This window comes from Cuculus canorus, chromosome W (genome assembly GCF_017976375.1).
Source record: "Cuculus canorus isolate bCucCan1 chromosome W, bCucCan1.pri, whole genome shotgun sequence".
Lineage (NCBI taxonomy): Eukaryota > Metazoa > Chordata > Aves > Cuculiformes > Cuculidae > Cuculus > Cuculus canorus.
The window spans coordinates 209,963-232,057 of NC_071440.1; the positions used below are offsets into that span (position 1 = coordinate 209,963).

Below are 22,095 nucleotides of genomic sequence, written 5' to 3' on the forward strand. Positions count from 1 at the left end.
TTTCCAACCTTGTGATTCTGTGATCCTATGTCACAGTTGTTCCCTTTGCATCCAATAAGGACTGAATATTCTCCCTTGTCCTCCTTTTATTGTTAATGTATTTATAGAAAGATTTTTTATTATTTTTCACCAGCAAAGTCGATCTGGACAAAGCTTTCTAGCACAGTCCCATCTGGTTTTCTCACAAATGGAGTTCGTTGCCCACTGCAGTCAGCTAATCTCACACACTGAGACGAGTGTTATGGTCTGAACTGAAGCAGAATCAGTTTCTAATTTTTCAGCTAAGCCTTGTCTGAGTAACTTCAGTTTCTAAGAGTGAACTGCATGTTTTCAGACAGCATTTCTCTCTAGAACTGATAACATGGGGTGCTGGTGGAGCCATAAGGGAAAAGGGGCAGAAAAAGGTGGCACCTGCAAGGAGGGTCAGACAGGAGAGATGACCCCAACCCAACCAACAGAGGATTCCATCCCATAGACGTCATAATCCGGATAAAACTGAGGGATCACGAGGGTGTCACTCTCTTCTGTGATGGCTGATGCTCAGTGAGGACCTCGTCTGTCTGTTTGCCCCCGATCCGTGTGTTCCCGAATCCAGTTCCTGAGCCCAGCTCCCTCCTGCCACTGAGTCCAGCCCAGGACCTTTCCCAGTGCCTGCTCTGCAGAGTCGGTGGTGATGTAGCCAATCAAATACCTTTTATTGTTTTATTATTAATAGTATTTCCTTCATTATTATCATTATTGTTTCATTAAAGTTGTTTTCATTTTAGTTTCCAACCCACAAGTCTCTTTCTCTCATTTTCCTTTCCCTGGTTGCGGGGGGGAAGGGAATTGGGGTTCACAACTGCTTGGGTTTGGCTGCTGATCAAATTCGGCTAGGGCTAAACCATGACTATGAAATATTGTTTATTGCACAGTGATGAGTGCTAGGTGGTAAATCCACAAAGCAGCACCCATCTCCGCACAGAAATGCAATAAACAATATCTTGTTTCAGTGTGCGAGACTGACTCATTGCACACCAAGTAATAAACTCTACTTGGGAGAAAACAATACTGTTGAGATATATGTTTACAGCTTGTAACGTGACCTTATTTTTATGCTATAAACAGTGTTTCTTTATACACTAAAGTTAATTAACATTTGGTATGTTTGAGTTCTCATGAGCATCAACAGACATGTCCATTATTGTGTTTGCCCTTAAAGAAGGCAGTAATCTAGAGTTTTCACTAAAATGTCTCCAAGTGCCGCAGGCAGTACTTCCACTAAATCTAAATTTTTGGAGGACAAGTGTAATATCCTTATGTGTCCTCAGTTTGTAGTATATTGCTTGATTACTATATTCTCTTTTTATTGCCATTGGGAACTAAGAATTTGGTTACTCTGTTGGTTTTTCTACTAGCCTTTTTTTGCAGAGGTTAACTAAGTGAAGGTGAAGTATTTTTATTCCTAACTTTTGCAGTTGCTAGCAGAGGGTTAACATTACCTTTGAGAGGTGCAGAAGTCTACCTATATCTTTAAGACAAAAGATTTAACTCACTTTTTGGAAATGTGTAGGCTGTGTAGATGAATGTAGTCAGCAATCTAAAATTGTTTTATTTTTCTTGAAAGAGTAAAAGCTAGTCTAAGCTTATTTCATAAATGCTTTTTGATCATCTGTTTTGAGGCCCTGCTGTATGCATGTTGTTGCCATTTAATATTCAGTATTGGCCTTCATATGCAGTTTAAGCAGGGATAAAGGTCTTGTTATGAAAGCTTCTCCTAAAGATATAAAATACAGTTTTAAAAATGTCTGTTGCTCATACTTCAGTGTTTTTTGTTCTGTTTAACAAATGTGGTATGAAAGTACAAACTAATAACAATAACATTAGCATTAAAATGATGCAAGATCAACATTACTGAAAAAGTGGAGTTCTTTTGGAGTCTGTAAAGATCAGCTATGCTAATTACCAGAATTCTTTAGTAGACCCAAACTTGGTCTTGCTTATTCTACCCATCTAGCTGTGGGGTTTTTTTCTATCCTGTAAGTGCTCAGAGGCAGGTAATAAAGCTTTTTGTTGGCCACTGAATTCAATTTTGTCATAACCTGGACACACAACTTGGTGTCTGAAAAGTATATTACTTATCAGTATTACTATGTTTATTTGGTTTGTGTGGCCAGGTTTTGGTAGCAGGGAGGCTACAGCGTTGGCTTCTGTGAGAAGCTGCCAAAAGCTTCCCCCATGTCTGATAGAGCCAATGCCAGCTGGCTCTAAAATGGACCCACTGCTGGCCAAGGCCAAGCCCATCACTGACAGTGGTAGCACCTCTGGGATAATGTGTTTAAGAGAGGGAAAAACTGCACAAGAGAATCATAGAATCATAGAATCACCAGGTTGGAAAGGACCCACTGGATCATCAAGTCCAACCATTCCTAAGACTCCCTTAAACCATGTCCCTAAGCACTTCATCAACCCATTCCTTAAACACCTCCAGGGAAGGTGACTCAACCACCTCCCTGGGCAGCCTGTTCCAGTGCCTGATGACTCATTCTGTGAAGAATTTTTTTCTGATATCCAGCCTGAACCTCCCCTGGTGGAGCTTGAGGCCATTCCCCCTTATCCTGCCCTCAGTTACTTGGGAGAAGAGACCAGCTCCCTCCTCTCCACAACCTCCTTTCAGGTAGCTGTAGAGAGCAATAAGGTCTCCCCTCAGCCTCCTCTTCTCCAGGCTAAACAACCCCAGCTCTCTCAGCCGCTCCTCATAAGACTTGTTCTTCAGCCCCTTCACCAGCTTCGTTGCTCTTCTCTGGACACGCTCCAGAGCCTCAACATCCTTCTTGTGGTGAGGGCTCCAGAACTGAACACAGTACTCAAGGTGCGGTCTCACCAGTGCCAAGTGCAGAGGGAGAATAACCTCCCTGGACCTGCTGGTCACACCGTTTCTGATACAAGCCAAGATTCCATTGGCCTTCTTGGCCACCTGGGCACACTGCTGGCTCATGTTCAGTCAGCTGTCAACCATTACCCCCAGGTCCTTCTCCTCCGTGCAGCTCTCCAGCCACTCTTCCCCCAGTCTGTAGCACTGCATAGGGTTGTTGTGCCCCAAGTGCAGGACCCGGCATTTGGCCTTGTTGAACCTCATGCCATTGGCCTCAGCCCAGTGGTCCAGCCTGTTAAGATCCCTTTGCAGAGCCTCCCTACCCTCCAGCAGATCCACACTTCCACCCAGCTTAGTGTCATCCACAAACTTGCTGAGGGTGCACTCAATGCCTTCATCCAGGTCATTGATAAAGACATTGAACAGGGCTGGACCCAGTACCGAGCTCTGAGGAACCCCACTTGTGACTGGCCTCCAGCTGGAGTTAACTCCATTGACCACCACTCTCTGGGCCCGGCCATCCAACCAGCTTTCAACCCAGGAGAGTGTGCACCTGTCCAGGCCAGAGGCAGACAGTTTCTGAAGTAGAATGCAGTGAGAAACTGTGTCAAAGGCTTTACTGAAGTCCAAGAAGACTTCATCCACAGCCTTTCCCCCATCCAGTAGTCGAATCATTTTGTCATAGAAGGTGATCAGGTTAGTTTGGCAAGATCTGCCTTTTGTAAACCCGTGTTGACTGGGCCTGATTACCCGATTCTCTTGCATGTGCTTCATGATAGCACTCAAGATCACCTGTTCCATGACTTTCCCTGGCACTGAGGTCAGACTGACAGGCCTGTAGTTCCCTGGATGCTCCCTGCAACCCTTCTTGTAGATGGGCACAACATTAGCCAGCCTCCAGTCTAGTGGAACTTCCCCAGTCAGCCAGGACTGCTGGAAGATGATGGAAAGGGGTTTGGAAAGGACATCTGCCAGCTCCTTCAATACTCTTGGGTGGATCCCATCTGGCCCCATAGACTTGTGGGTATCTAGCTGGGCAAGCAAGTCTCTAACTGCTTCCTCTTGTATCATGGGAGCCTCATTCTGCTCCTCTAACTCCTGGGTTTGTACACAGAGAGAACAACTTTCCTTGCTATTAAAGACTGAGGCAAAGAAGGCAGTAAATACCTCAGCCTTGTCCTTATCCCCTCTAAACTGCAGCTGGAGAGAGGAGTGTGAATATGTGAGAGGAACAACTCTACAGACACCAACTTCAGGGGAGGAGGTGCTCCAGGCACCTGAGCAGAGATTCCCCTGCAGCCTGTGGTGCAGCCTGTGGTGAGGCAGGCCGTGCCCCTGAAGCCCATGGAGGTCCACAGTGGAGCAAGTATCCCCCTGCAGTCTGTGGAGGTCCACAGTTGAATCCCCCTGCAGCCCGTGGAAGACCCCACACTGCAGCAAGTGGATGTGCCCAAAGGAAGCTGAGAGCCGACACTGGAGCAGGGTTTCTGGCAGGACCTGTGACCACATGCAGGACAACCCATGCTGGGGGCCATTCAGGGTGTAAAGGACTCATGCTGGAGCAGTTTGTGAAGAACTGCAGCCCATGGGAATGACCCATGTTTGAGCAGTTCATGGAGGACCGCCTCCCGTGGCAGGGACCCTACACTGGAGAAGGGGAAGAGTGTGAGGAGTTCTCCTCCTGAAGGGGAAGGAGCAGCAGAGACAATGTGTGATGAACTGACTGCAACCCCCATTCTGCATCCCCCTGCGCCACTGTGGGGAGGAGGTAGAGAAGTTGGGAGTGAAGTTGAGCCTGGGAAGAAGGGAGGAGTGGGGGGAGGGTGTTTTAAGATTTGTTTTTATTTCTTATTACCCTACTCTGATTTGATTGGCAATAAATTAAATTAATTTCCCCAGTCGAGTCTGGTTTGCCTGTGACGGTAACTTCCTCTCCCTAATGCAGTTTCTTGGTTTTATTTACAGTGTTGAAATGGCTCAGGAAACAAACCAGACCCCAGGGCCCATGCTGTGTGGTACAGGATGTGGATTTTATGGAAACCCTAGGACAAATGGGATGTGCTCCATTTGCTACAAAGAGCATCTTCAGCGACAGCAGAATAGTGGTGGAATCAGCCCAATAGGAAGAGGTTTGAGTCTTTCTATTTTTTTTGTCTTGAAAATATAATGTATAGGTGATGAGAAGAAGCGCAGAATTTATTTCGGGAGATCTTCCAATAGCTGCATACTAAAGCTATGAATATCAGAGGGAGTAATACTTTAATTCACAGTAAAATTAAAAATGCAATTTTGTGTAATATATTCTGGCCAATTTGGTGTTGAGCCTTAATTTGCATTTCTACTTACCCTCCAGTAAAAGTGTATTCTTTTACAATCCCTGTATTTTACACATTAACAATATAACGTGTCTTTAAGAAGATGCAGTAGAGTGAGGAATGATTTGAAACAGCTCGTAACTGTGTGCAAAACTACTTGATTAACTTATATTCTATACTTTGATTGTAATTAACTTCTCAAATTTCTGTTATATAGGAACAGTTAGTGGTTCAAACAGTCCTACCTCAGACTCTGCATCTGTACAGAGAACAGACACTAGCTTAAACAACTGTGAAGGTACTGCTAGTAGCACATCTAAAAAATCAAGGTAAGAAACAGAAGGAATAGAATTCTAGAATTGTTTAGGTTGAAAAGGACCCTTAAGATCATCAAGTCCACCTGTAAACCTCACACTGCCAAGCCCACCACTAAACCAAGCCCCAAAGCACCACATCTAGACCTCTTTTAAATCCCTCTGGGGGTGAGGACTCAACCACCTCCCTGTACAGCCTCTGCCAAGGCTTGACAACCCTTTCAGTGATGAAATTGTTCCTAATATCCAATCTAAACCTCCCCTGGCACAACTTGAGGCCATTCACTCTCATCCTATCACTTGTTCTTTGGGAGCAGAGCCCAACCCCTACCTTGCTCCAACCTCCTTTCCAGGACCTGCAGAGAGTGATGAGGTCTCCCCTCAGCCTCCTCTCCTCCAGGCTAAACAATCCCACTTCCCTCAGCTGCTCCTCATAACCCTTGTGCTCCAGTCCCTTCAACAGATGAAGGTGGTATTCTGAGGTCTGAATGAACTGGAAGTGTATAGCAAGTTACATTGCCCTATTACAATGAGTTTCTGCAGAGGAAAGAGGGACAGTGCACCTGATAGTGCTTATGAATCTTTGTAAATGAGAGCTAATTTGTGTTTGGTGTTGGACTACTGCATTTACAAGGACAATTCTGGCTTATCTGGGTAAATATTTGCTACAGATTATCTAGTTTCTTCTAGGGAAGAGAGAGAGAAGTACGGGTCAGGAACATGTATCAATAATAACTGATCAGGTAGTCTATTGATGGATTTTGACAATTTAAGCTCTTATCATGAACTCAAAACTAATGTAATTACCTATTTCACTGTGCATAAACAGAAATGTACCTGTTGCCACTTTGCCTGTAATGCAGCAAATGACAGAAATGAGTATTTTGAGAGAGGAAAAAGCATCACGGAAAACAGAGACCAAGCCAGGTATGTTTGCAGAGTAACACTGGGTGCAACTGACTTAACAAAAGCTAACAGTTTATTTTTGTTCTCTTCAGTAGGCATATCCCTTTGTGGTGAATATCTTGAGGAACTGTTAATTATGGATGTTTCTTGAGTAGCATTACCCTCAGAATCAAGAAAAATGAGTAGTACTGAAATATAGTTTTCAGACACATTCAGTTTTAGTAGATATTTTGACACTTGAGGAGTGTTGGTTATCTTGAGGAGTATTTTGGCTATCAATCCTTCATTTTAAAAAGTAAGACACTTAAACTGTTTCTTGACACAATATGTTCAATTTTGAAGTCAGTGTTGATTTCTCTATAAAATTTAGCAGTACAGTTTCTTCTGACTTGTGGCAAAATTCTATTCTATTCGTTTCGTTTCATTTCGTTTCGTTTGTTGCATTTGAAGAACAGAGTTTTTAAATTCAATTCTACAGAAGAAGGAGAGTGAGGGAGAAAGGAATACTTGATTTAAAATACTAACAAAGACTGCTAAATGTTCTTTGACTAATTGAGAAATCAGTAGATATAATGAAAACATTGTTCTGTGGATATAGAATACTTATGGCATTAATTGCTTAGTGAGAATGTTCAGTTTAAGTTTTACTCCTGTTCAGGCTATAGTATTTAAACTTTGAAGTGCAAAGTATTTCTTGATGGGAGGTGGGGAAGGACTGCTTCCTACCTACTAGTGAGTGACTGAATTCATGTTTTGTTATATAGCAGTTTATTCAAATGTATATCTTAATGTACTTGTTTGATATCTATAGATATTGACACTTGTTAATTTTAACAGTTCTGAAACAATCTTAAAATGTTAAAAACTGATGTTTGTAGTGAACAGATTTTAATTTCAACTGAAGATAAAATGATTGTTTTCTGTTTTGAAAGTCTGAGTTGAAAATTCCAGAAGGTACCACTCAGCACTATATAGATGCATCTTTGTCAGTAACACTGCTGTTACAGCTGATAGTTGATTACTCAGTGTATGTACACAGGATTTTACTATTTTAATTGTCATGTTAAGTTAAAATTGTGACATGAACTACATTACAATTGCTTTTACTGTATTTTTTGGTTGTGTACAGACTGAGGACATTTTTACATGTTTCAGCTTCTTGTAACTTATGTTATCTGAAGAGGCTTATTGTATGTAACAGAGAAATTTATGCTTTTTTACGGTATTTATAAACCTATATTGTCTTGTTATGAATTGCTACCTGAAAAAGTGACAGGCTGGAAAGAAATACATAAAATGGCTGCAGTGGTCAAGTAATAACTGAGTTTTGTCTTATGAAAACTGCCAGTAGGGATTTGTCATTTTACCAAGTGTAAAAGGTAATCTTCTGTTTCTGTTGACTCAATATCCATTTTCTCATAACAAGGCAACTAAATGACAGTATCACACAGCACCCTATTGATTAGAATAGGGGGGAGGAAAATATCCCTAAAAGCAACTCAAGATAATAACCTTGCAGGTTGAAAACAGTCAAAGTCTGTGTAGAGATCATAGGGAGTACTACCATAGAATTTAAATGTTTGGAAAAAAACTCATAACAAAACTGTCTTCCTCATTACATATCCATAAATTCTTGAAACAGTCTTCAGCTGCCCTAAAAGTAGAAGATCATCAAGTTGGGGGCAGACTTTAGGGAGTACAGAATAGCGTCCTCATACATGTCCTTATATATATTATTCTTAGGTTACAAAGAGTTTATTGGACACTTAAGATGTACTGAGTGCTGTATTAACTAGTACATCTATCCTGTAAGTGCCTTGCAGTCAAGAAAAGTTGGCCTCAGTTTTTTATAAATCCCTATTGTGTTTGGGCTAGTTCCATATTTTTATTTTTTCCAGCAGCATCCAATACATGTTGGTAGTCTTGAGAAGTTGTTGAAACAATAGTACAGTAGATTATTCGTGTCACATCATAACAAAAATGCTACTACTTTCTGAGATGTAATTCTCCAAGATAACACCTGTCATAATGTTGCTAATGAAAAAACTGTTTAATTTTATGTGTAGTCTCACCCTGGCAGTCAAATTTCATAACTATCTTTTTTTTTTTTCCTTGTCTTCAGCACTATGAAGGGTGATTCTCTTCTGCAAGCCAGGAAGTTCTAAATAGTTAGGTCTGGACAATTGTCTTTAAGTCTGTGGACTAAAAGTATACTTTCTTGCTGTTGGGATTTAAGCATCTGATTCTAGAAGGTTCTGAAGTTGATAAAAGTTAAGCTTAACAGACTTGGTTTTTCTTTTCTTTTTCCCAGGTTGAAGTTATAAACTGGATTCTCATTCAGAACAAATCATGTCTGAAGGCTATTAATCATATCTTAGTATTTGAAGGAAGAAAGGCATGATAGACTTAATTGACCTAGTTGATTGTAATTTAGATGTCTAACATGCTATATTTTGTTGTAACTTGTAATTTATTAGTTCAACTTGCTTGTTGTAGTTTTGTAATTGAATTGTGACAAGTGTTCAATCCAGTTGCTTACCTGATGAACTGTTCATAAGTCAGTGAAATATCGACCTTTATATCAAAACTCCAATTCATAATTGGGCATTTGGTAATACCATTACCAAGTTGGTGAGCCAGAGTAGAGGCTTTTAAGAAATCTGTTTTGCTTTAGCAGGTTTTTAAGTGGCAATAAAACATCCATGCAAGAGAGCTGACTTACATATTGAGCACTAAAACCGAACTGCTCTGAAAACAAATATGTTTAAATAATCATATTGTATCAAGTCATAGCATTATTTTAGCTTTTTTTGCCTTTGAGAGTCACTACCTTTCTGAAGCAGTCTTCCGTCAGGTCTGTCAGTGTTTCCAGACTTAATTAGTATCACTATGCATATCAAAACCCTTACTTTTCTTAACCCAGTAACAATAGACAGCTGAATAGACAGCTATCTTGAGAGATATTGAAGGTTCAAGATGACTAAAAATATTCAGTGTGCCTGTTAGTTGGGCATGTGGGAGATTAGTTAAGTGCTGCAGAACAGTTTTATCCCGGTTCAAATTAAATTGGCATCAAATTAAAAATGCAGTTTATTCTTTAGCCTTTTATCATGGGCACCTGGGTCAGTATAGCACTTGCAGTTTCTGAAGAATAAAATATTCATTCTCAAGCTTGAGAAAGCATAATAAATACTGTCCATCTTATTTTCAATAACTCAAACTTTATATACAAGCCAGTTGTGTTAATGTCTGATAAATTGTCCAAGTAGCCAGGGACCAGGTCAGGAAAGCCAAAGCCCAGATAGAATGAAATCTGGCCAGGGACATCAAGGACAACAAGAAAAGACTTCTATAGGTAAACAAGAAAAGACTTCTATAGGTACGGCAGTGACAAAAGGAAGACTAGGGAGAATGTGGGCTCTCTCCAGAAGGAAACAGGAGACCTGGTTGCCCAGGATACGGAGAAGGGTGAGGTACTTAGTGACTTTTGTGCCTCAGTCTTCACTGCCAAGGGCTCAAACCACACCACCCAAGGCACAGAAGGCAAAGGCAGGGACTGGGAGATGGAAGAACTGCCCACTGTAGGAGAGGATCAGGTGCGAGACCATCTAAGGAAGCTGAAGGTACACAAGTCCATGGGACCTGATGAGATGAATCTACGGGTCCTGAGGGAACTGGCAGATGAAGTTGCTCAGCCACTATCCATCATATTTGAGAAGTCATGGCAGTCCAGTGAAGTCCCTGCTGATTGGAAAAGGGGAAACATAACCCCCATTTTTGAAAAAGGAAAAGAGGAAGACCTGGAGAACTCCGGGCCGGTCAGTCTCACCACTGTGCTGGCAAGATCATGGAGCAGATCCTCCGGGAAACTCTGCTGAGGCACATGGAAAATAAGGTGATTGCTGACAGCCAACATGGTTTCACTGAGGGCAAATCCTGCCTGACAAATTGTGCCACAAAGAGTTGTGGTCAACAGTTCAATGTTCAAGTGGAGACAGGTGATGAGTGGTGTTCCTCAGGGGTCAGTATTGGCACCAGTGTTGTTTAACATCTTTGTCGCAGATATGGACAGTGGAATTGAGGGCACCCTCAGCAAATTTGCCAATGACACCAAGCTGTGTGGTGCGATCAACAGGCTGGAGGGAAGGGATGCCATCCAGAGGGACCTGGACAGGCTGGAGAGGTGGGGCATCCTGAAGTTCAACAAGGCCAAGTGCAAGGTCCTGCACCTAGGTCAGTGCAATCTCAAGCATAATTACAGGCTGGGTGGAGAACGGATTGAGAGCAACTCGATCCAGTGGGAGGTGTCCCTGCCCATGGCAGGGGGTTGGAACTGGATGATCTTTAAAGTCCCTTCCAACCCAAACTGTTCCATGATTCTATGATTCTAATGTGCAATGTAAGGATTGTGTAATCCATAGTATAGTTTTCAGTTTTGGTACCGCTGAAGTGCATTATATCTTTCTGATAACTTTTGGGTGCTCTTTGTCTATTAATTTTATTCCTTTTTTGGTTTTAATTTTCACAGCCCTTCCTTAGTGGGAGTTGGGCATTAGCTTCATGTAAAAGTACTTAGAATGCTTAAAACCATTTTTTAATACTCTCAAACATTTCACTCTTCAATGGTATGCTTACTGCTTCCTAGTACTGTGAAAGTCAATGCAATTTGTTTAACTGCTAGGATCCTGATTTGGATGATTTGTTAGGGTATAGAGGAAGTGTCTAAAAACCTTCTTGGTATTACTTCAGTAGCCCTTTCTGGTTGCTTTGAATATGGGGTTGACCTTGGCAGACTGTCAGATGCCCACACAGCTGTGTTCTCACCCCTCAGCAGGACAGGGAAAGAAAATAAGATGGAGGCGCTCATGGGTTGAGGTAAGGACAGGGAGATTGCTTACTATTTACAGTCACAGGTAAAACAGACTCAACCAGGGCAAAACTAATTTATGGCCAATTTAAAAACTGGAGTGAGATGATAAGAACAAAGACAAAACTGAAAATGCCTTCCCAGCACCCCCTTCTTCCCAGGTTCAACTTAACTCCTTTATTCCACAATCTTCTACCTCCATTCTGAATGATGCAGGGGGAATGGAGTGTTGCAGTCAGTTCATAAGTTCCTCTCTGCTGTTCCTTCCTCCTTGCACTTTTTGCCTGTTCCAGCATGGGTCCCTCCCACAGGATACTGTTGGGGGGGGAACCCCGGAGTCAATGAACGAGTCCTCATAGAGGTATGAAGCATTGCTCATTTATTGTAACATCTGAGGGTCTATTTATACAGATAATCAGAGTGCACGTTTCCATGGAATCAGAATATTTACAACATATTCTAATCGTAAAGTCACACTGTTGAACTACGCACCCGGTTCCCATGCCTGGTTCTGACTTTATCAAGCCAGCCTCTTCATTCTCATGAGATAGCAAAGCTCTCAGAAAACATCACAACCTTGAAGCCTTATACTTAGGCTTTGTATCTAAGAACTGACTATAGGCCTTTGTGTCTAAACATTGATACTTTAGCACATTCCTTTCTACTGATTGTCATAGGCAGGGTTGTGCAAGCAGGCTTCTAGGATTACAGCATGTCCAGTTTGTTCCAATATATTTCCTACACTAATCCCCTTCTTCATCTCACCTAGAACTGAAAACCCTATCATCTCATGATCACTTTGTCCCAGGCGTCCTCCGACGTTCACATCCCCCACAAGGACTTCTCTGTTCACAAACAGCAGGTTCAGTTTGTTCCAATATATTTTCTACAATTCCCCCTTGCACAACCCAAGCCCGACTGACTAGACGAGTTGCTATTCTTCTTAAACATGCGAACAAACAACAACCAAAGAACAACATTAAAATCAACAGTAAAAGCGACATCATTAACGACTTCATTCAGCTCTCGGAGTTTTCTATGAATGCTCTCAGAGTGATTGCTAAGATTAAAACAACACATTCCTTCAAACTCTTCACAGCCATGTCCTCGTGCTAATACTAAAAATCTATTGCAGCTCTATTTTGTAATGTAACATGCCTAACACTATTAACATCAGCTAACAAGCCACTCGAAGCCACTGAAGTAGCATTATTCTGCTTACTCAACCAACATCCCAAATTTGTCAGCTTTGTCAAGGCTGCTGCAGTTGCTACCCCAGGAGCTAATGCTGAGGCAGCTACAATTTCTCCAGGTTCCCAGAAAGGTGACTGTACTCTCACCGTCAGCCCCAAATTGATGGACAGATCGTTTATTTTGTTTACTTCATTTCTTGTTATAAATCATAGTGAGATTGGGAATTAGTAATGTAAGCCATCCAAGGCTACATAGCCTGCCATTAAATTTTGACAATATTCCTCCTCACACTTTACCTCCACTAATCAAAGAAAAAAATTTCTGCAGGCAAATCAACTGGAAAAGAAAAAGAACGTGATACTTTAGGAGAGATATAACTATACAAGGCTGTAGTGTTTCTATACACAGGTAAAGTAGCATTTACATTCAGACCTTTTTGAGTGATGTTATAGGTATAATTATACATTACACAAGCATCCATTATTACTGACCTATTTCGCTGGAACATATCTTGGACCGCTGTCTGTAATGACACAAACGTAACCTCTTCCTGTCATTTTTAGCTCAACAGGTCCTTTCCATTTGCCTGAGTCCCAGTCTTTGTATAGTACTTTGATACCTTGCTGGTCCTGGTTATTCAGTCCTGACTCTAGCGATCGGTGATGGATTACAATAGGAGGACTAGTTCTATTTCCAGTTAAACGTAAAAAGTTCAACACATAAGACGCTTTTGCAATTCTTTCACTAGGATGTAACATTTCTCCCCCCTTTTGTTTTTGCAAAAGTGACTTTAAGGTTGCATGAGAGTGTTCTACAATTGCTTGACCTGTTGGTGAATGTGGAATGCCAATAAGGTGTTGCACTCCCATCTATAAAAACTGTCAGCCCATTTACCAGTGTGGTACTACACTTAGATTTTTCCTCTAGACATTCTTGTTGCAAAAAGGTTATCAACCGATGGCCTGGATGATGAATTTTAATTTGTCCACTAAAGTTTGCCAAGGCCACTTGTAATTCTAAACTGTTCTGCATACTCCATTGTAAATATCGTTCTGTCATCGGAATGACTATTGTTTCAGGCTCTTTCCCATTCAATTCATGTATCCCATCTTGACCTTACAGCTATGTTGGGATATAAACTCTTCAGGCGGGACAGGAAGGGTAGGAAAGGAGGCGGGGTAGCCCTCTATGTCAAAGAGTGCTTTGAAACTCTCGAATTGGATTACGGTGAGGACGGGATCGAGTGCCTATGGGTTAAAATCAGAGGAGCCCACAAGAAAGGGGACTTTGTGATAGGAGTCTGTTACAGACCACCCAGCCAAGAAGAAGCTGCTGATGTACTCTTCTATAAACAGCTGGGGACAGTCTCTAAATCTCTGCCTCTTGTCCTTGTGGGAGACTTTAACTTTCCGGATGTCTGCTGGGAGTACAATACAGCAGAAAGGAAACAGTCTAGGAGGTTCCTGGAGTGCATCGAAGACAACTTCCTTGCACAACTGGTTAGCGAACCAACAAGGGAGGGTGCCTTCCTAGACCTGCTGTTTGTGAATAGAGAAGGTCTTGTTGGGGATTTGACGGTTGGAGGACGCCTGGGATTAAGTGATCATGAGATAATAGGGTTTTCAGTTCTAGGTAGGATTAAGAAGGGGGTTAGCAAAGCAGTCACATTAAACTTCCAGAGGGCAGACTTTGGCCTGTTCAGAAGGTTGATTAGCAAAGTCCCGTGGGAAACAGTCCTTCAGGGCAAGGGAGCCCATGAGGGTTGGGCGCTCTTGAAAAATGAAATCCTATCAGCTCAAGAGCAGGCCATCCCTGTGTTCCGGAAAAGGAGCCGGCGGGGGGAAAAGCCAGCTTGGTGGAGCAGGGAGATCTCAAGATGCGTCAATAAGAAGAAGAAGCTCTATGTGCTCTGGAGGAAAGGACAGGCATCTTGGGTGGACTACAGGGACGAAGTGAGATCGTGCAGGGAAAAAATCAGGAGGGCCAAGGCCCAACTAGAATTAAAACTCGCTAAGTCTGTGAAAGACAACAAAAAGTCTTTCTACAAGTACATTAACAGGAAAAGGAGGACGAGGGAGAATATCCAGTCTCTAGTGGATGCAGAAGGAATAACATTGACAGGGGATAAGGACAAGGCTGAGGTACTTAATGCCTTCTTCGCCTCAGTCTTTAATAGCAAAGGAAGTTGTTCCTTCTGTTTACAAATCCAAGAGTTAGAGGGGCAGATTGAGGCTCCCGTGATCCAAGAGGAGGCGGTTAGAGACTAGCTTGCCCAGCTAGACGTCCACAAGTCTATGGGGCCGGATGGGATCCACCCAAGAGTATTGAAGGAACTGGCGGATGTCCTTTCCAAACCCCTATCCATCATCTTCCAGAGGTCCTGGCTGACTGGGGAAGTCCCACTAGACTGGAGGCTGGCTGATGTTGTGCCCATCTACAAGAAGGGTTGCAGAGAGGATCCGGGGAACTCCAGGCCTGTCAGTCTGACCTCAGTGCCAGGGAAAGTCATGGAACAGGTAATCTTGAGTGCTATCATGAAGCACACGCAAGAGAACCGGGTGATCAGGCCCAGTCAACATGGGTTTACAAAAGGCAGATCTTGCCAAACTAACCTGATCACCTTCTATGACAAAATCACTCAACTACTGGATGGGGGAAAGGCTGTGGATGTAGTCTTCTTGGACTTCAGTAAGGCCTTTGACACAGTTTCTCACAGCATTCTGCTTCAGAAACTGTCAGCCTCTGGCCTGGACAGGCGCACACTCTCCTGGGTTGAAAACTGGTTGGATGGCCGGGCCCAGAGAGTGGTGGTCAATGGAGTTAACTCCAGCTGGAGGCCAGTCACAAGTGGAGTTCCTCAGGGCTCAGTACTGGGTCCAGCTCTGTTCAATGTCTTTATCAATGACCTGGATGAAGGCATCGAGTGCACCCTTAGCAAGTTTGCAGATGACACTAAGCTGGGAGGAAGTGTGGATCTGCTGGAGGGTAGGGAGGCTCTGCAAAGGGATCTGAACAGGCTGGACTGCTGGGCCGAGACCAATGGGATGAGGTTTAACAAGGCCAAATGCCGGGTCCTGCACTTGGGGCACAACAACCCTATGCAGCGCTACAGACTGGGGGAAGAATGGCTGGAGAGCTGCACAGAAGAGAAGGACCTGGGGGTGCTGGTTGACAGCCGACTGAACATGAGCCAGCAGTGTGCCCAGGTGGCCAAGAAGGCCAACGGCATCTTGGCTTGTATCAGAAATGGGGTCACCAGCAGGTCCAGGGAGGTTATTCTCCCTCTGTACTCAGCACTGGTGAGACCGCATCTCGAATACTGTGTTCAGTTCTGGGCCCCTCACCACAAGAAGGATGTTGAGGCTCTGGAGCGTGTCCAGAGAAGAGCAACAAAGCTGGTGAGGGGGCTGGAGAACAAGTCTTATGAGGAGCGGCTGAGAGAGCTGGGGTTGTTTAGCCTTGAGAAGAGGAGGCTGAGGGGAGACCTTATTACTCTCTACAACTACCTGAAAGGAGGTTGTGGAGAGGAGGGAGCTGGCCTCTTCTCCCAAGTGACAGGGGACAGGACTAGAGGGAATGGCCTGAAGCTCCGTCAGGGGAGGTTCAGGTTGGATATCAGAAAAAAATTCTTCACAGTAAGAGTCATTGGGTACTGGAACAGGCTGCCCAGGGAGGTGGTCGAGTCGCCTTCCCTGGAGGTGTTTAAGGAACGGGTGGATGAAGTACTTAGGGACATGGTTTAGGGAGTGTTAGGAATGGTTGGACTCGATGATCCAATGGGTCCTTTCCAACCTTGTGATTCTGTGATTCTGTGTGTGACCTTTCATGATTAACTGTGCAAACATTTCTACTCTTGTTACAATCGTCTTTGATGGCTGATTAGATAAGAACTGCCATTATATAATATTTTAATTTGTCCAATTTGGTTTCAACCCATTGCATTATTAACCCAACAGGCTGATAAGCGTTATCGATCATCAAAAAATTGACAGGCCACCTATATGCTACGCGATGTGCTTGTCTGTTGTTTACTGGATTTTCTCTTTTTTTTTTTTCTTCACAATTTGTTCTGCTTCCTTTGTTAGTTTCCTTGGTGCTAATATATCTGTATCTCCTTTTAACAACTCAAACAAAGGTAACAACTTTTGATTATCTACCCCTATCAAATTCCTGATCCAATAGATATTACCCAGCAAGATCTGCCCATTGTTAAGTGTTTGGATGTTAATTCAAAATTATACCCTTTGTGGTTTGATGGTTTTATCCAAAAATTTTCACCCCAAATACATCCATGGTGCAACACTCTGCACCTTTTCTGGTGCGATTTGCAACTGATGTTTTTGCATCATGTCACATAATTCCTGTTTATACCTTTCCAAATTATCTTTCCCTGCCACTAGTATATTAGATCTGAAGCCTCCACTTGCCCTTTCTTTGTTTTCAATTTGGGGATCTTCACTTTTAAAAGCTACTAAAACAAACATACATATTGGATGATCATCAAGTCGTCTATGGGCTTTTCTCTGAGTAATGGCTTTTTCAATTTGCCCAAAGTTTGTTGTGCATCACTCGTAAGAGTATGAGGTGCTGTTAAAGCCATGTCCCCCCTTAAGAAAATCAAATAATGGACTTAGTTCTGCATTAGTAATACCCAAATAAGGTTTAACTCGATTGATTGTTCCTAGGAGCTTTTGTAAATCGTTTTAACTACTATTTGCAATTTGACTTGCTGAGGTTCAATTGTGGCATTCAAAATTTTCCACTCAAGATATTTCCAGGTTTGAATTTTTTCAGGTGCGACTTGAAGGCCTATTTTCTCTAATACAGTCTTTGAAATGGTATTAATTGAGCAACACAACTGCTTTGGGTGATATACACAGGTGGGAAAGGAATATAAACCATAGCTTGTATTTGTCCAGTAAAATCAGAATTAATAACACAGAGTTACAAAAAAAGACTTTGCAAAGTGACACTCGAATGACCTACTAACCAAGCACTTAAACCATTACCAATAGGACCAAAAGCTTGGAGCAATACCTTGTGAACATTTCAATCCCTTATTATTGAGGAGGCTGTGGAGAAGATCACGGCGTTGATTTGTAAAGTGACAACCTCTTTGACATTTATGGTAATGGTCCAAGTGTTGTCGAATTCCTGGCTTCTTTTGTCTGCTTTTACCTGTATGGGAATTTTCAAGGCTGCAAATGCATTAACTTTTCTATTCCTTTGCAGTTTTTTAATCTCAGAGGATACTCCTTTTGGACTCTTAAATCATGCTCTCATTAGTGTTTGGCTAAAATCCCCTTTACGGTTGTCTGCACTAGGACCCAGCAGTTGCTGATCTGATGAGGGACACTGGAATGCAGAGTCTTCTTCATAAATTGTTACTCCCCTAGAGAGAGATAAGGACTCCCAAGCTGAAACAAAACAAAAAACCTTCACGTTCAAATAAAATCAGGAGTAAGAGGGGGGGGGGGGAACTCACACACAGCCACAGGGCTGGGTTTTTTTCCATTTTCATTTTCTATTTTCTATGTTCTTGTTTGTATTTTTCTAGTTTTTTCTTTTTTCCATTTTCTTTTGTTTTTCTTTCTGTATTTCCTATTTTCTTTCTTTTTTCTATTTTTTTCTTTTTTTTTTTCTCCCTCTCTCCCTTCTTTCTTTCTTTCTAGACATTTTAAAATATTGTCCTCTGCAGCCTTTCACTTCAAAGGACCCAGGTAAATCTACCTGTTTGCCAGCTTAGTGGACGTTTGAGATTGAAAGGTCTCAGAGTTGCATTTTTAAGATTAGTCAAAACAAACAGAGGTTCAAACTCCTATAACCAAAACCCAATTTGCAAATCTTACAAACATTTAAAGCACCTTAAACACACACACACAGAACCACTCTTTTGAGAGCTGGCTTAATATACCCATACAATATTGTTTACGACCAGTCAATAGGAATAGCACGATGGTATGAATATTTAAACTATACACGGTAACGAACACATACAACACTTAAAATATGCACATACAGTATAAAATAAGGTTTGTATCAATTGTTTAACAGGTAATAGTCTTTGGTTGTTACAGCATTTTCGTGGCAAAGGACTATCCTATGGCGGCTGTGAATTTTTCATGCATACGATGGAGCGCCCGTGTCTGCTTCAGGCACTGGGGCGGTGGGCAGCTTGGCGGCAAAACAGTCAGTACTTTCCCTTTTTACAGCTTTTCGAATTTCTTTTATCGCTTCATAACTAACTGATTCCCAGCGAAGATCTGCATCATGGGAAAAATCATGGGAAAAATTTGCAACAGTTCAACCTGTCCCTCAGCTGCACTTCCCTCCTTTATCACCTTTTTTATTTGCTGTAGAATTTTCCAGTCATGCTGCTCGAAATTAGGTTGTGGGTTATTTGCATTAAATACGATCGGCAAAGCAAGGGAGCCTGCTGGCTGCCAATCCCCATCTAAGAAAGCATCTCGAATAATTCCAGACCACCTGTTACCGGTCCTTGGCCGACATAAAGGCTCAGCATATGGTGGGGGATAAACTAAAGGTGCCGAGGGTGTCATTGGCACACAAGGCTTATCAATCATCTCTCTAATTGAGGAGGCAGGGACAGCGGACACTGGACCTTCTGGGTTTTTTATACGATCTTCTAACGAGCGAAGGGACTTTTCCATTCTTTCCTGAAGAGTTTGCATCGTTGATTCTACCTGTTGTTATAACTCTCTAAGTTCAGTGGAGTTACCTGCTGTTTCCTCTGCTACGCCATCTTCTTCCTCCTCTGACTCCATGCTACTGTTTTCTGGTAACACAACAGTCTCCGGAGGGGGAGGAAGAGGCGGGTATAATTTAGCCCAACAGCTTGGTCCACCCCGCACTTTATCAGTGCAGGCTACTGTGGACACTTCCGGTTCCTGTGTCATTGCACTTCCGCCCTCTGATGGGTGAACATCGGGCACCTCCGGCGCAGTGGGGTCGTCTATGTCCTCAGATGCATTCCACTTTTTTACAGCCGGATTTAAGAGCTCGCGGACGCTGGTACAAACTTTCCCAGTCATTCCTTTCATTGGGTAATTCTGCCTCACCCCAAAGAAAGCACTCATACGACTCGTCGTGGTAGGATGAGTTTCAGCCAGGGGATTGGGGGGGCTATGGCGCACACAGCGGCAGGAGCAGCCTTTGACTCCACCTTCGGCGCTTGTAAAGCATTAACGACAGTTTGCCAAGTTTCCCCGCAGCCCCCAAAAGGCTCTTTGCCCTTTTTCGTGATCGTGCAGTCCCATAATTCATCCCCACACAGCCCAGTCCAAAAGATGAAAAGGATTTGCAAGAAATCCTTTCTCCCTAGCCCATTGAACGAGCTTCACTAATGCCTTTTCGGCAACTGCTTCACCTTGCTTAGCGAGAATACCTAATAGCAGTTTTTGTGCTGCAGCATATGCAGATTCCATGTCTGCAAGCAAGAAAAGCAGAGGGAAGGTAGCGACCCTTCCTACCTCAGTCCGCAGTCGCTGACTCGTGGCCAAGATCTCTGCCGGCTCCCCACAGCCTTCGCTCCGAAGCCTGAAGCTAACAGCTCAGCTTTTCACTATCGGTTCTGCTTTTCGCTAGGGTTCCGCGTCGAAGATTCACCCTTGGGCAAGATTCACCCTTGGGTGATCAGGCCCAGTCAACATGGGTTTACAAAGGGCAGATCTTGCCAAACTAACCTGATCACCTTCTATGACAAAATTACTCGACTACTGGATGGGGGAAAGGCTGTGGATGTAGTCTTCTTGGACTTCAGTAAAGCCTTTGACACAGTTTCTCACAGCATTCTGCTTCAGAAACTGTCAGCCTCTGGCCTGGACAGGCGCACACTCTCCTGGGTTGAAAACTGGTTGGATGGCCGGGCCCAGAGAGTGGTAGTAAATGGAGTTAACTCCATCTGGAGGCCAGTTTCAAGTGGGGTTCCCCAGGGCTCAGTACTGGGTCCAGCTCTGTTCAATGTCTTTATCAATGACCTGGATGAGGGCATTGAGTGCACCCTCAGCAAGTTTGCAGATGACACTTAACTGGGAGGAAGTGTGGATCTGCTGGAGGGTAGGGAGGCTCTGCAGAGGGATCTGGACCGCTGGGCCGAGACCAATGGCATGAGGTTTAATAAGGCCAAATGCCAGGTCCTGCACTTGGGGCACAGCAACCCTATGCAGTGCCACAGACTGGGGGAAGAGTGGCTGGAGAGCTGCACGGAAGAGAAGGACCTGGGGGTGCTGGTTGACAGCTGTCTGAACATGAGCCAGCAGTGTGCCCAGGTGGCCAAGAAGGCCAATGGAATCTTGGCTTGTATCAGAAATGGGGTCACCAGCAGGTCCAGGGAGGTTATCCTCCCTCTGCACTTGGCACTGGTGAGTCCGCACCTCGAATACTGTGTTCAGTTCTGGAGCCCTCACCACAAGAAGGATGTTGAGGCTCTGGAGCGTGTCCAGAGAAGAGCAACGAAGCTGGTGAGGGGGCTGGAGAACAAGTCTTATGAGGAGCGGCTGAGAGAGCTGGGGTTGTTTAGCCTGGAGAAGAGGAGGCTGAGGGGAGACCTTATTGCTCTCTACAACTACCTAAAAGGAGGTTGTGGAGAGGAGGGAGCTGGCCTCTTCTCCCAAGTGACAGGGGACAGGACAAGAGGGAATGGCCTGAAGCTCCGCCAGGGGAGGTTCAGGTTGGATATCAGAAAAAAATTCTTCACAGAAAGAGTCATCGGGCACTGGAACAGGCTGCCCAGGGAGGTGGTCGAGTCGCCTTCCCTGGAGGTGTTTAAGGAATGGGTGGATGAAGTGCTTAGGGACATGGTTTAGGGAGTGTTAGGAATGGTTGGACTCGATGATCCAATAGGTCCTTTCCAACCTGGTGATTCTGTGATTCTTTCTGCTTTTCGCTAGGGTCTGGCACACTTTCCGCTTTTTGCGAAGATTCACCCTGTCCGCTTTTCGCTAGGGTCCCTGTTTTTCACGCTTTCCGCTTTTCGCTAGGGTCCGGCGTCGAAGATTCACCCTTTTCGCTAGGGTCCCTGTTCGGGCGCCACTTGTTGGGAGGGGAACCCCGGAGTCAATGAACGAGATTCATAGAGGTATGAATCGTTGCTCGTTTATTGTAACAGGATACAGTCCTTCATGAACTGCTGCAGCTGTATTGGTTTATGTAAGAAAAACCACTGCAACACTTGTATTTGTGCTTTTTTATGTTCCAGGCACTTCTTGTACTAGGATTATGTTGATCCTTATCCGAGCAGAATTATGATCATGGAATGGTTTGGGTTGGAAGGGGCCTCAAAGCCCATCCAGTTCCAACTCCCTGCCACAGGCAGGGACGCCTCCCACTGGATCAGGTTGCTCAAGGCCCCATTCAACCTGGTCTTGAACACCTCCAGGGATGGGGCAGCCACCACTTCTCTGGGCAACTCATGCCAAGGCCTCCCCGCCCTCACAGCAAAACATTTCTTCCTAATATTTAATATAAATCTCCTCTCTTTCAGCTTAAAACCATTCCCCCTTGTCCTATCCCTGCACTCCCTGATCAAGAACCCCTCCCCAGCTTTCCTGCAGCCCTTTTCAGTACTGGAAGCTGCTCTAAGGTCTCTCTGGAGCTTTCTCTTCTCCAGGCTGAACAACCCCAACT

At 43.7% G+C, this 22,095-nt stretch overlaps 1 protein-coding gene across 1 annotated transcript; it reads left to right on the forward strand.

Annotated features, from left to right (window-relative positions):
* Positions 1 to 4,826: 4,826 nt before the first annotated feature.
* Positions 4,827 to 21,532, forward strand: LOC128850182 (AN1-type zinc finger protein 5-like). The gene is made up of 4 exons (XM_054053170.1): positions 4,827 to 4,983; positions 5,393 to 5,498; positions 6,313 to 6,410; positions 21,450 to 21,532. The coding sequence occupies exons 1-4, from the start codon at positions 4,827 to 4,829 to the stop codon at positions 21,530 to 21,532; spliced, it is 444 nt and encodes a 147-aa protein (XP_053909145.1).
* Positions 21,533 to 22,095: the final 563 nt, after the last annotated feature.